This window comes from Sorex araneus, chromosome X (assembly GCF_027595985.1).
Source record: "Sorex araneus isolate mSorAra2 chromosome X, mSorAra2.pri, whole genome shotgun sequence".
Classification (NCBI taxonomy): domain Eukaryota; kingdom Metazoa; phylum Chordata; class Mammalia; order Eulipotyphla; family Soricidae; genus Sorex; species Sorex araneus.
The window spans coordinates 286,102,016-286,115,134 of record NC_073313.1 but is presented as its reverse complement, the minus strand read 5'-3'; the positions used below and the strand labels follow the sequence as shown (position 1 = coordinate 286,115,134).

Sequence of the window (13,119 nt, the reverse complement as noted above, 5' to 3'; positions counted from 1 at the left end):
CGAGCCAGGAGGGGGGTGCAAATGCGAGAGGCCCAGAGGACGGTGGGCTGGAGGGCTGGTGTCCCCTGGGGCCTGCGTCCCTCCAAGGCACACCCTGATGCGCACAAGCCTGCGCTGAGGAAACGTACCTCCTGACAGTCCTGCAGGAACTTCTGGAGGTCCCTGTTGTCCTTCAGCCGCATCAGGAGCTCGCTGGCCGCCTCTCGGTTCTTCCTGTGTCTGTTACAACAACGAGAAAAGGACTTTTCAAAAAGAAGCAGACATGGAGCAGGTAACATGGAATAAATCTGTCGTGTGCCCAAGAGGGGAACGTAGGGGAGTGGGCAGGAACCTGGGGCTTTGGTGGAGGAAGGGGGGACCCGAGGGTGGAATTGCGATTGGAACACTATGCTGGAAACAATTCCACTAGCAATGGCTTTGTGTCTTAATTATAAACAAAAATATGTTTTTTAAAAAAGAAAAGAAGCAGAAAGCTTGATGTTTAAAAAAAAAAAGAAGAGTAATTCCATTTCTTTCCTGGCTTTTCTATATGCTGAAGACCACTTATAGTTCTGAATCATGCAGATAAGATGTCAAAGAAACAAGAGATTTGCACTCTGCAAACAAGGCTGAGTGAGACACTACGCCCTGGGCAGAGCGCAGCCGGAGGAGAGGGCGCTCCCGGCTGGTGAGAGGCAGGAACCCGCGCACACACTGTGCAGAGCTGCTGTTCCTGGTGACAGGTGAGGCTTATCTTCAAGAACTTCCAAACAGGACACAGGGCACGCAAACGGCCAAGAAAACAAGAAATTCTCCAACAATGAGTCAATGACTGGGCCAGCAGATTCCCATCTTTTTTCCCCGCCTGAAACCACAATAACCCAGAGAAGGAACATTCTCGATCTTTGAGACTGTCTACCTACTAAATTCCATTATTAAGTAAATTAGTTGCCAAAGGCCAAAAAAACTAGAGCACATATAACCGTTGAATGAAACTGTTCAGGTTCTGATGTGCCAGTGGCCTTGACGCCTCCCGAGGGTGGGAGAGGAGGGGGCTCGTCCTGCTCTGCACCAAACCTCCCCCCCTCACCTACTTGGTCTCTGCCAGCCCGGGTCAGCTGCGGGTGCTGAGGGCAGGAGGGTGGCTGCACCTCGGGGATCAGCAGACGTCCTGGGCGGCTTCTGGGCAGCCCAAGGATGGGGACGGTGACTCTCCAGCCAGCTTCCCCTCGGCCAACCCCACCCGTGTCCACGGCTACCGGGGAAGAACCCAACTCGGCATGCCCCGAGGCCCTCTGGGCCACAGCTGCCTGCGGAGCCCGGGGAAACGCGCCACAATGACCGAGGGACAGCAATGCTGATGGCACCTGCCAGGGTGTACAGTGCCTTACAGATTCAGGTTTGTTTTTGGAGGACACACCTGGCAGTGCTCAGGGAGAACTCTTAGCTCTGTGCTCAGGATGAACTCCTCGATCTGCACTCAGGGCTCACTCCTGGTTGTGTGCTCAGGGTGGACTCCTGGCTGTGCTCAGGGCTCACTCCGGGCTCTGTGCTCAGGGAGGACTCCTGGCTCTGTGCTCAGGGCTCAATCCCAGCTTTGTGCTCAGGGCTCAATCCCAGCTTTGTGCTCAGGGCTCATTCTCAGTAGTATTTGGGGGACCAATTGGGGTGCTGGGAATTGAACCCAGGTCAGCCATGTGCAAGGTCTTACCCGAGTCCTGGTTTCCCCTGAACGTCCCCGGTGGCCCAGAGATCTAAAGCTAAACCTGGGAGGACGCGTGCTGGTTCTGAAAACAGCCCGGCCTGTGAATTCCGAGCTGCACCCACAACAGGGTCCGCCACGAGCCCAAGGTCAGGGTGGATGGGCCAGCCCGGCCACCTCTTCCCCGCCTGACCCTCCTGTGTGCAGGGCTGGAAATGAACGGGGAGGGTCATGCAGAGGACATTGGCCTCTTGCCAGGGAGAAAACTTTTTTATAATTAAAAATAAAACCAAACAAGGCCACTCGGTCTTGGGGACGCCTTGGCAGAAGGAAAAAGGCCCCTTTCTCTCATCACGAGGAAGGGTGGTCTGACCGCTCAGCCCTGACCGTTCTCAGAAGGCGGCTGTGTTCGGGCAGGCACTGAGGCCAGGGGGTGGGGGGGGAACGAGTCTAGGCCAGGAATGCATGCCAGGAGCCATCAGGGGCCATGGGCCGGCCCCTCCCTGGGTGTCTGCATGCATCTGACCCCCAGAGAGGGGCCGGCCCCTCCCTGGGCGTCTGCATGCATCTGAACCCCAGAGGAACCTTCTCGGGCCTCTGTGGTTCTCTGGACCAGCAGACGGCCCTAACCCTTAGGCATTACTCATACCACGGGGGTTGCAAAGCTGCCTCAGAATTTTGGTCCTTTTTCTGTGCTTTCCTGCTGAACTGCACCCTGCCAGCTCCCCCCAACCTATTTTTTGTTTTGTTTTTGGGGCCACACCCAGCGATGGTCCGGGCCACTCGCAACTCTATGCCCAGGCTCACGGGGGCTCCCCTTGTGCTGTGGCCCAGACCCCGGTCCCCAGCCCTGCACCTGTCGTCGATGGAGTCCACCTTCTCCTGGATGCGGTCCGAGCTGACGTTGCCGGCGCTCAGCAGCCTGCGGCCCGACTCCACCACGGCGCTGATCTTCTCCTCGTTGGCGTCCATGGTGGTCATGAAGTCCTCCTGCTTGCGGATGGCGGCCTCGGCACCCTCCAGAGTGGCCGGCATCTCAGTGTGGGCCAGGACGTACTCCTTACCGGGAGGGGAGAGGCCGGGGTGAGGCGGGCTCCTGTTTTCTGCGCAGCCCTACCAGGTGGTGCTCAGGTGCACGCCTGGCCCTGCGCTCAGGAATCACGCCTGGCGGGGCTTAGGGAAACCTGGGTCGGCTGTGGCGAGGCAAGTGCCCCCCACGCTATGCCATTGCCAGGGTCCCGGGCCGTGTGCCAGGAGTCACAAAAGCAGTGGGTTCTCTAGGCCCTGCTTCCATTCCACACCTCCCGTGACCCCACTGACCTCCTGAGCCAGTCAGAGCGGGGAGGGACAGCGCCCGCGACCAGCTCTCCCTAGGTCAGGCGAGGGAAGGAGCAAAGCTCACAGCTAAGCCACGGGCCGTACTACGGGCCTCCAGGCAACGCCAACAAACCCTCTGAGGCCTCCCGAGGCTGGGGTTCGGCGCTGGCAGGCGTCTGCTCACTTCCTCTGGCCTCTGCCGGGGCCCATCAGGTGAAGCCCCCATTCTCCCAGACCCCGGGAAGCAGCTATCCAGTCAGTGAAACAACAGGCCCCAGACACGGCTGGAGAGGGGACACGGCGGGGAGGACCTTGCAGGCAGCCGGCCCGGTTTGACCCGTGGTATCCCACACGTGGCCCCCAAAGCAAGCAATTAAAAATGAAAAAGAACTTCCCTATCCCTTTCTCTCTGGTTAGGGGACTTGGGCCGCACCAGGGGTGCCCAGGAGTGACTCCCGGTATGCCGGGTCAGAACCTGGCTGGGCGCCGTGTGAGGCAAGCATGGTAGCTCTCTCTCTCTCTCTCTCTCTCTCTCTCTCTCTCCCTCCCTCCCCACCTCTCCCTCTCTCCCCCTCCCTTTCCCTTTCTCTCTTCCTCTCTCTCCCTCTCCTCCTCTCTACAGACCCCACATAGCTCATTTTGTGGCCCACATCCCTCAGTGCTCAGGGCTCACTCCTGGCAGTGCTGTGGCTGGACCCTGGCTCAGTCACATGCCAGGCCGGCGCCTCCCCCCCTCCAGCTCCCTGGAGGACGACGGGACAACGCCTTGCAGGGACAGTGGCTACACGGCAGGGCCAGGTGGAGCCTGGTGCCCGCACGTCTCACCTGGTTGTTGAGGAAGGCCTCAGCCTGCTTCGTGTCCCGCAGAAACTGCTGGTAGGCGTGCGACTGGGACAGGAGGCTCTGCCTGTTCTCCCACATCCTGTGCAGCTCGTTCCAGCCCGTGTCCAGCGCCTGCAGCCGCTGGCGCAGGAACATGTACTGGGCGTCGGTCTGGCCCTGGGTGACCATCTCGCCCATGTCCCGCATCTTCTGGTAGTCCTCCTCGTAGTTGTCTATCTCGTTCTTGATGTTCTCGTGCTGTGTGAGCAGCTTCTCGGCCTCGGCCAGCGTGTTGGGCATGTCCTCCGAGGCGATGGCCGTCTGCGTGCGCGACAGCCAGGACTGGAAGTCGTCCAGGTCCCGCAGAAACTGCTGCAGCTTGCTGGCCTCCCCCAGCGAGGCCTCGCGGTTCCGCAGCGCGGTCCTCATCTCCTCCCACACGCCGCCGATCTCGGCCAGCCGCGACAGGATGGCCTGCGCCTGGTCCGGGTGCTCTGACTCCAGTTTCTCTGCCTCCTTCTGCAGGTCGCTCAGCTTCGCCTCGATGGCCACCAAGTCCCGCTCCATGCCGGTCAGCTTGCGCTGCAGGGCCATCACACCCGCCAGGTCGTTGCCCAGGTCCTGGGTGGACTCGATCACCTTGGTCTTCTCCCGGATCCAGGACTTGGTCTCATTGCACTCGAGGTGGTAGTTCTGGATGCTCAGGGCCGAGAGAAGCGCATCCTTCTTGCGGTCGACCAGCTCCCTGAACTGGCTCCACCTGTGAGGGAGCGCAGGACGCGGACAGGGCAGCGTGAGAGGCCAGGAGAGGAACGGGGAGCGCGCCAGCCCCTCCCCCCCGCTCTGACCACATGCTTGGTGGAGAATAACCCATTGCAGAGGTGGGTACCAAATACTGATTTGTCTGTTTGCTTTGGAGCCACACCTGGTGGTACTCAGGGGTTCCTCCTGGCTCTGCACTCAGGAGCCACTCCTCAGGGGACCCTATGTGATGCCGGGGATGGAACCTGGATTATCTGGGGACAAGGTAAACGCCCTCCCTGCTGCGCTACTGCTCTGGCCCAAAGGTCTACTTGACTGTTTTGTTGTTGTGTTTGGGCCACTCCTGGAGGTGCTCAGGGCTGACTCCTTGCTCTGTGCTTAGGGCTGACTCCTGGCGAGCTCGGGCGACAATATGAGGTGCCGGGGACAGAACCCGAACTTGGGATGGCTACATGCAAGGCAAAAGCCCTACCCACTGTGCTATCCCTCCAGCCCCGGAGGGCACCAAACATCGAAAACAGCTCAGGGACATGAGATAATCCGACACATCAGGAAAAAGGTGGGCACCGGAAAGGACACCTCCAGGAGCGCCCACACGGGCAGAGACCACCTGCCTGGCCGCTAGCGAGTCAGGTCAAGTCTGGCAGACACAGCTCCTCATCTCTCACTGCAACCAATGGGCATGTCCTGAACCCAGAGCTCGGCACGGTGACCTCCGAGACCAAGGCCAGCTGGCCATGTGATGTACCCAAATGTGTCCGTTCAGCAGGTGAGACTGGGACAATACTGGCTTCAGAGAATCCCATCTCAGCTCAGATACGCTAAGACCCTCGTCCAGGAGTCCTTCTTCAGGGGCCCACAGAGGAGTGCCCAGGGGACAGCCCCACTTTCTGCTGGGGACAAGGCCGAGTTGCCCAGATGCTGCCACCTAGGTGTGTTCCTGGCAATGTGCTGCCTGCTGAGGGGCAGGTGCCAGGCCTGACATGGGCACAATGTGGGTTACTAAACAGGAAGTGCTGCCCTAGAACCCCACTTGGGGATGGGGGACGGGGAGCCGGGCCACTGCGGGCCCCGCACACACCTTGTGTTCAGTTTGTCCTGCTGGGCCTTGATGTCCTTCTCGCTCGGGTGGCCGCTGTGCATCAGCTGCCGGGCGATCTGGTTGACCACAGCCACTCGGGAGGCCTGGCTGTTCATCTCGGGCTCCAGGCTCTCGAACCTGCGGAGACGGGGAGGGGCGGTCAGGAGCTGGCCCCTGGGCGCCAGGCGGGGCGAGGTGGGCGGGGTGGGGCCCTCACCTGTGCTGGATGACCTCCAGGTCCTCCAGCTTCTCAGGGATCTGCATGCTGTCCAGCCACTGCTCCTTCTCATCGATCCAGAGCTCGCAGGCGTCGGCCTCGTTGAACATCTTGTAGAGTGCCAGCGTGTCCTGCAGGGCCTGCTTGCGCAGCCGCGTCAGCTCGGCCACCTCCTTGTAGCGCTCCTCGACGCCGGCCAGCCGGGCTCTGACCGCGGGGCTCTCGGCGTGCTCAGGCGGCAGCGCACCCGCCTGCTCGTGCAGCGCGTCGATGGCCGGCCGGTAGTTGGCGATCTCCTCCGCCACGTCCTTGTGTTTCTTCACCAGCGACTGCGTGGAGTACTCGTCGTGGCCCACGTCGCTGCTAGACACAATCTTGAGGATGTCCAGCATCCAGGCGTCCACGTCGTCGGCGTCCGCCTGGAACTGGTGCAGCAGCAGGGCCTCCTCCAGGCGCCGCTTGCGCACGGCAGCCAGGCGGCCCAGGCTGGCCCACTGCTCGCGGACATCGGCGATGCGTTCCCGCGTCTTCTCGAAGCCAAAGTGCTGCTCGGTGATCATGGCCTCGCCCTCCCTGATGGTCTGCTCCAGATGGCCGCTGCGGCCGCTCATCTCGTCCTCGAAGGCGCGGTGCTGGCTGAGCAGCCGCACGACGCTGGTCAGGTCGCGGCCGTAGTCGTCGGACGACAGGATCTTCTCCTTCTCTCGGATCCAGCCCTCCTCTTCCGCCATCTCCCAGAAGAACTTCCAGAGGCGGCGGGACTCCTCCAGGCGCGCCCGGCGCTCGGCCGCTAGCTGGCAGAGCTCCTGGTAGCAGAACTCCATGTGGGCCACGCGGTCCCGGATCACCTGCGGGTCGCAGGGCTTGTAGCCTGTGAGGGTGGGGGTGGGGAACAGAGTTAAGCACAGGGGGGCTGCCTCCCCGCAGTGCCGCTGGGACGGTCACTGCAGGTGCGGGGCAGTGTGGAACCACGGGGATGAAGGCGGGGCCGCGTCTCCCAGCACCGGAGACCACCAGGTCCTCCCAGCCCCATCTCAGCTCTGCCCAGCGCAGCAGGACAGGCGTGAGGCCATGACCACGGTGGCTGGGCACAGTGGCCTGGCCTCCATGGTGCCCTCGTCTGGGCACAGCTGAGTGTCCGGAGACAGGATGTGCCCGGACCCCAGGCGGCCAAGATGCCCAGAGCCCAGGGGCCAGGGGCAGCCCCGTGGTGGCCACTCACCTTCCCCGTCCGCTGCGAACTTCTGGGCGGAGGCGTTGACGGCCCGCACACGCTCGGCCTGGATGCCGATGTCTGCCTCCACCAGGGCATGCTTCTGCAGCAGGTCCTCCACGCCCAGCAGGTGTTTGCCGAAGTCCTGCGACAGCAGCAGCACCTGGGCCGAGGGCAACACACGGGGCCTGTGGGACACGGCCACGGCGACAGCGGGGCCCAAAGGCCGTCTCCCATGAGGAAGGCGGCAAGCGTGCACCCCAGAGCACGGAGGGTTTAAAAACAGAGAAAAACCCACAGAGGGAGGGGAACCGAGTGTGCAACGAAGACGGAGGCTCCGGAGAAATGGGGGCACTCGAGGGGCTGGAAGGGGCAGAGCCCACTCGGGGTGCACACAGGCCCGGACAGAGACTCGCACCCGGGCCAGGCAGTGTCCCTGGTCTGGGCCTGAGCCCATCAACTCTTTCTCGGGTTCCTTCCCTTGGCCCCATGGCAGCCTCTCCTGTCTATCCCGATGGGACATCTCCTTCCTGCTCTCCGCAGAGGAGGCGGGGGCCTGCACCCTGCTTTACCTTTCTGCTCTCCGAGAGATCGGGACAGACCATCCCCAGACTCTTTGGGACTGTCAGGAAGGAAAAGTGAGGCAATCCGGTTCCCTTGCCCCTCTGCCGGGGAGAGCTCCAGAGGCAAGACGCCAGGGGCTTAGACCCGGGTCGGGAAACCCCTCGGGCCACGGGCTGAGGCCGGGAGCAGCTTGTACCGAGACAAAGGGGGACCCGGGGCAGGGTGGGAGCTGCCCTTCTTGCTGCCGATTTCCAGGTGGGCTTGGCTGGGCTTCCTGTGTCCTGCCCCGGGACAGGGGCGGGCACGCACCCAGGTGGGTGGGGGCGCTGGGACCATGAGCTGCAGAGCTCTGGGGCCTCCCAGCAAGCCCTGCCTGGGGCGCCCACCCACGGCTACACCCCCACTTCTCCCTGCCACAGCTGTAGGCGGGGGCCGAGCAGCGCTCCGGGACGCCCAGCCTGCCTCCAGGCCCTGCACACACCCCGGAACACCGCGGGCTGCTCCCAACCAGAGACGCTCCCGCACCAGTGGATGACATGGAAAGGTCCCTGGCTTTGAACACAGAGAAGCCCTCAGGTGGGCGGTCCTCGGCACCCAGCCACAGGGACGCCCGTGCCCAGAGCTGAGCGAGTGCTGCTCCACACGGTCTCACCTTCATCTCGTCCATCCAGTCCATGATGTAGAGCATCTCCTGGAAGATCTTCTGCAGCCCCAGATTCATCTCCAGGCGCTGCCGGCGCGCCCGCAGCAGCTCCAGCAGGTACTCCCAGAGCCGGATGACGTTGTCCTTCCTCGCCGTGATGCGCTTGATGTCATGGTAGTTCTCGGCCTCTAGCTCCCTGGCCACGGCCACCACGGCCTGCACGCGCTCCTCATAGGCGGCGATGTCTGTCTCGATGGCCTCGTGCTTCTTCGTGGCCGCCTCCACGGCGGGAAGGTCGAATCCAAAGTTGTCCTAGGGAGGGAGGGAGTACAAGGCCCGTCCAACAGGGCAGAGAGCAAAGCAAAGCAGCGGGCCCACCGGAAGGAAGTAGGTTGGAGGCAGGGCTGGGCGATTCCGGCGAGCTCTGGTGCTCTCAAAGCTGGGACCGTGCCTGGGCCCGACTGGCTGGCTGTGTCTGGCCCCGGCGCCTTCCCCGGGATGCCCCCAGCACCCGCCCCCAAAAGGGGCAAGACAAACTCAGACTCAGTCTGAAAGCCGGTGTGGGGGAAACTTGATGAAACTCCATGAAACCCGGGTGTCCTGGCCTCTACCCCCTCTTACGGGGGGCTCAGAGCAAACGCAGCCTCCGACTGCTCTGGCCGGTGAAGGCGACCCTTTAACTACGCCAGGCAAGAGCAAGAGGGACGGCGCTAGTCACTGAATTCATGTGTGCAGGGGTGAGCGGGTCAAAGGCTCAGCGACAGAACTTGAAATGACTTGACTGGGAGTGGCTCGAGGGACACTGCAGGAGAGGCTTCCAACCCTGAACAGCGGGGATGGGGAGAAGGGCCAGCGGGAATGGGGACAAGGGCCATCGGGAATGGGGACAAGGGCCAGTAGCCCCCGCAGATTCTCTGGCCGGGAGCAGACCTGAGACACCAGGCGCTGGTTCTCGCTCAGCCACGTCTCCCGCATGGCTGCCTTGCGGTCGAATCTGCGTGCGAGCTGTTCCAGTTTCTCCTGCCGGATGAGCTCGTTCCGCAGGGCCAGCTCACGCTCGTGCTCAGCTTTTTCCAGTCGCTCCCAGGCCTGGAGGAGGCAAACAGAGGCTCGTCAACAGCCGGTCACAGGGCAGCCGTCACCCCTCCCTAAAGGACGCGGTGGGGACACTTCACTCCCGTCCCTGTGCACTTCCCTCCTACCCTGGCCAGGCAGGCAGGCCGTCTGCGTTAGATTCCGCCTCTGTGACGCGCTTCACAGGAAGTGTAAAAGCCCCCGAATCGAAATGTGTAGGTGAGCCCAACGCAGGACTGACGCCCGCTGTGACGGGCTCTGATCGGAGATGTAGCAGGTTCCACAGAGGAGCCAAAGATCCTCCATAAGCAGCCTCGAGACCCCCACGCATAGTGGGCGAGGGGCGCAGGCGGCCCCCACGTGGCAGCCGTACCTTGTTGATGTCAGAGATGAGCTTCCCCTCCCGCGGCATGTAGACCTTCTGGTTGTTGGCCCGCATCTTGCTCTGGATCGTGAAGAGCAGCACCTCCAGGTTTCCCTTCTCGGTGAACCTGCGCGGGGAAGGGCGGGCGCACGTTACTCGATGCCGCGCTCCTTCAAGGGGCATCGGCTGCGGGGGAGAAACTCACGAACACACAATTTCGACACTGAGCTCCGGTTCTACGCAGTGTTTGTTAAAGACGACCCGAGTGAGTAGCTGCCCGCCTAGGGCCGTGTCTGGGCCAGTGTTCCAGGCACACACTCTGCTGCCCGGGTCACCCTCGGGGCCAGGGCCTGGGACCCTGACCAGACATGGGGGAGCCCTGGCTTGTGGGGTCATGCCCGTGCAACTGTGGATTCTGGCCCGGGACACAGGAACAGATGCTTCTTGGCCTGTAAGCCCGCACGGCACGGCCTCACCAATTACTTTATGAATTTCCAAATGGCCCTTTGCAGGAAAAAAGTTCCTTATCCGTGGTTTATACTGTAAGTCCCAGACTCCGGGCTGGCTTCATTCAGAGAAGACAGGTGAAGGCCTCCGACCAGGATGGAGTCTCCATCCACCGTAATTATCAGAGGCCTCAGGAAGGGATTCACAACGGAAGGGAGATTTTAGAAAATTGGACGAAGGACTTCCAAACTTTAATAATCGAGAGATAAGATTCTGAGATTACTTAGCATTGATTCTTTTTTGTTGTTGTTGTTGTTGTTTTGTTTTTTGGGTCACACCCAGCGATGCACAGGGGTTACTCCTGGCTCTGCACTCAGGAATTACCCCTGGCGGTGCTCAGGGGACCATATGGGATGCTGGGAATCGAACCCGGGTCGGCCGCATGCAAGGCAAACGCCCTACCCGCTGTGCTATTGCTCCAGCCCAGCATTGATTCATTTTTGAAAGATATGAAAATCCCGGCTGGAGGGGGCAGCCTGACCCAGACTGACACGGGACCCTGGGCCCACTCTCTGAGACACAGAGGAAAGTGTGAGACGTGTGGTACAAGGGCACTGGGACAGGACTCTGGAAGATTCTGGGCCTCATCTGTGCTGGGAAGGGCCCAGGTTGGCTCGATGTGCCAGATAAAGGAAGCGAGGGCCACTGCTGAGGGGCACCAAATCATGCGGCCAGGCACCCTCGGCTTACTTGGGGGGCTTCTCCACGGTGCGGTACGTGTTGAAGGCCTGGAGTTGCTGCTGGACCCCCACCAACGAGTTGGCAAACTTGCGATTGTTCAAAATGATGATGGTTTGTTCGATCCATTCCAGAAGGTCAGAGGCAAGTGATTCGTACTTTTCAATCATTTTCTCTGTTTCAATAGCATTGTCAAGCACCTGTGTGTTAATAAGAGAGAGGGCCACGAGAAAGGAAGGTCATATCGCCACGGAAGAAAATAGGACAGCAACCCCACAGAAGCATGGGCACTTAGCCACTGAGCACTTGAGGGACAGGCCCTCCCACTGCGGCAAAGGCAGTCTAACCCCGCTGTAGCTGGGTGACAACCCCCTCCACCAGCCACCTGGCAACGGGGCTCAAGTCTAAACGGAGCCTGTGAGCTTAGAAAAGCCGGAGGCGCCTTCTCCTGCGTGCTCTTGTCCCGTGAACCCACGAATGCCCAAGAACTGTCTATTCCACAACCTCGAGAAGACAATGCCACATGGTCCGAGGTGTTAAGAGAAATACGAACGGTAGCCAAACGAGAAATAAAAGGCCTCCGACTGGGCCCATCACCTGTGCCAAGCAGGGCCTGGTGCCCCTGACATTAGCCAACTCAGTGGAATTTTCAATTCGATTTTCTTGTAAGACGTAGAAGGGGGTGCTCCTGAAAACCCCTTCCTTCGTAACATTCCTCAGTATCCCAGCACCCTTCCCAGCTCCTGGTCCTCATGGGGATGAAGAGGCAGCGCCCACTCCGACGCCCTCCAGAGAGACCCCGAATGCTGCCCACTAGACTCACGGCAGCCGCTCACCTTCCCGATTCGCTTCCCCTCCACGGCCAGGGCCTTCATCTTGGAGAAGTAGTGGTAGTAGGTCACCACGTAGGTGATGATAGACTTCTCGTCGGGGTGGTCCACGCTGATGTCTGCAATGCAGAGGAGACGCGTCAGGCGGCTGCTTCCTGGCTCCCACCCGTGAGCGGGAACAACCGGCGCCACCACGCTCTGGTGCATGCTAGCGGGCATTGGGCGAAGGCCGCCCCCTTCACCCCGGCTCCTTCACTGTCTGAGTATTCAGAGATGGCAGTGGGGGCGAAGGTCTGTGGGCGCGGACCCCACCCTGCCTGGGCGCTCAGCACCACCCCTCCAAACTGACCCTGGTGTACCCCCTACTGCTATCACCCGAGCTGTGACCTCAACAGGAATGCCTACCAAGGAGGCGGCACTTCAGCAGGAATACTAGAGCAACGAAGAACCCAGGAAGAAATCGGTCAGAATCCTCAGGCCCAGGGCCAGCCCCGAGATAGCCCAGCTCCCCAAACGTGGGTCTCCTGGCTCCCCATTGCCACTGAGGGCCCTGGAATTCCTCACGATCATTTAGTCTTTGGAATCTCCATCTCTCGGCAGCCCAGACCCCTCAGCCACTGGGTCTGAGTGATTTTCTTTATGGAGCCCCATCGGCTACGGCTCAGGCTCTCCCACACCCGCCACGTCCGACACAAAAGTCCTGGGCAGCTTCCCCATGGCCAGGTCTCTCCGCCCCGCCCTGAGCACCTCCACACGGCCTTGTCCAGTGCAGGGGCACCCTGGGGGTCCATGTAAATCCACATGCCCTGTGCGCATGAGGAAGATGAGCCCTGCGGTACTGAACAGCCTGACTTCCCTCCCGTCTCTCCACTCACTGACAGTCAGGCCTACGTGCGGAGCACTGCTGCACGCTGAACACTCGCCATCAGCTACTCACCCGGCACATCTCCTAAACGTCTCTCAGAGCTTCCCTCGGCCCGGAACAGCCTCCACAGGCTCCGCTCCCCCCTGGCTGTCTCTGAGTACCACGGGTGGGTCCTGTCTCTGTCCTGACGGCCCTATACCCAGGCTCCTCTCTGTCAGTGCCGTGCCGTGCACCCCCTTTCATTCATTTCCCCAAAGACTGTGTGACACGGCCTTCCAAGCCCGGGGCGCCGTCCTGAGCAACAAAGGGCCGGCGAGTCGATCCTGAGGGACGGGAGCAGCCGGGGGACGGCCGGGCTCTAGGGTGTGGCTCAGACAGACACGAGCCCCCCAAGGGCTCTGCTCTTCCAACACGCGTCACACCCGCACCCCACACCTTCCTGGGAGACGCGCGAGGCAGGATGAATAGGCCTGTGGGTCCAGGCACTGCGTTGGAAGCTGC

General features: G+C 61.3%; 1 protein-coding gene and 1 pseudogene across 1 annotated transcript in view; one reads left to right on the top strand and one right to left on the bottom strand.

Annotated features, from left to right (window-relative positions):
- Positions 1 to 13,119, top strand: part of LOC129399564 (uncharacterized) — a 742,397-nt pseudogene that overhangs the window by 210,648 nt on the left and 518,630 nt on the right.
- SPTBN1 (spectrin beta, non-erythrocytic 1) overlaps positions 1 to 13,119 on the bottom strand; it is a 161,939-nt gene that overhangs the window by 24,775 nt on the left and 124,045 nt on the right. Inside the window, exons 8-18 of the mRNA XM_055119711.1 lie at positions 11,760 to 11,872; positions 10,936 to 11,123; positions 9,748 to 9,865; positions 9,231 to 9,389; positions 8,310 to 8,612; positions 7,103 to 7,256; positions 5,881 to 6,751; positions 5,664 to 5,801; positions 3,824 to 4,580; positions 2,538 to 2,740; positions 129 to 219 (exon numbers count right to left, since the gene is read on the bottom strand). Coding sequence (XP_054975686.1) covers positions 129 to 219; positions 2,538 to 2,740; positions 3,824 to 4,580; positions 5,664 to 5,801; positions 5,881 to 6,751; positions 7,103 to 7,256; positions 8,310 to 8,612; positions 9,231 to 9,389; positions 9,748 to 9,865; positions 10,936 to 11,123; positions 11,760 to 11,872 — 3,095 coding nt within the window. The remainder of the gene's footprint in view (positions 1 to 128; positions 220 to 2,537; positions 2,741 to 3,823; positions 4,581 to 5,663; positions 5,802 to 5,880; positions 6,752 to 7,102; positions 7,257 to 8,309; positions 8,613 to 9,230; positions 9,390 to 9,747; positions 9,866 to 10,935; positions 11,124 to 11,759; positions 11,873 to 13,119) is intronic.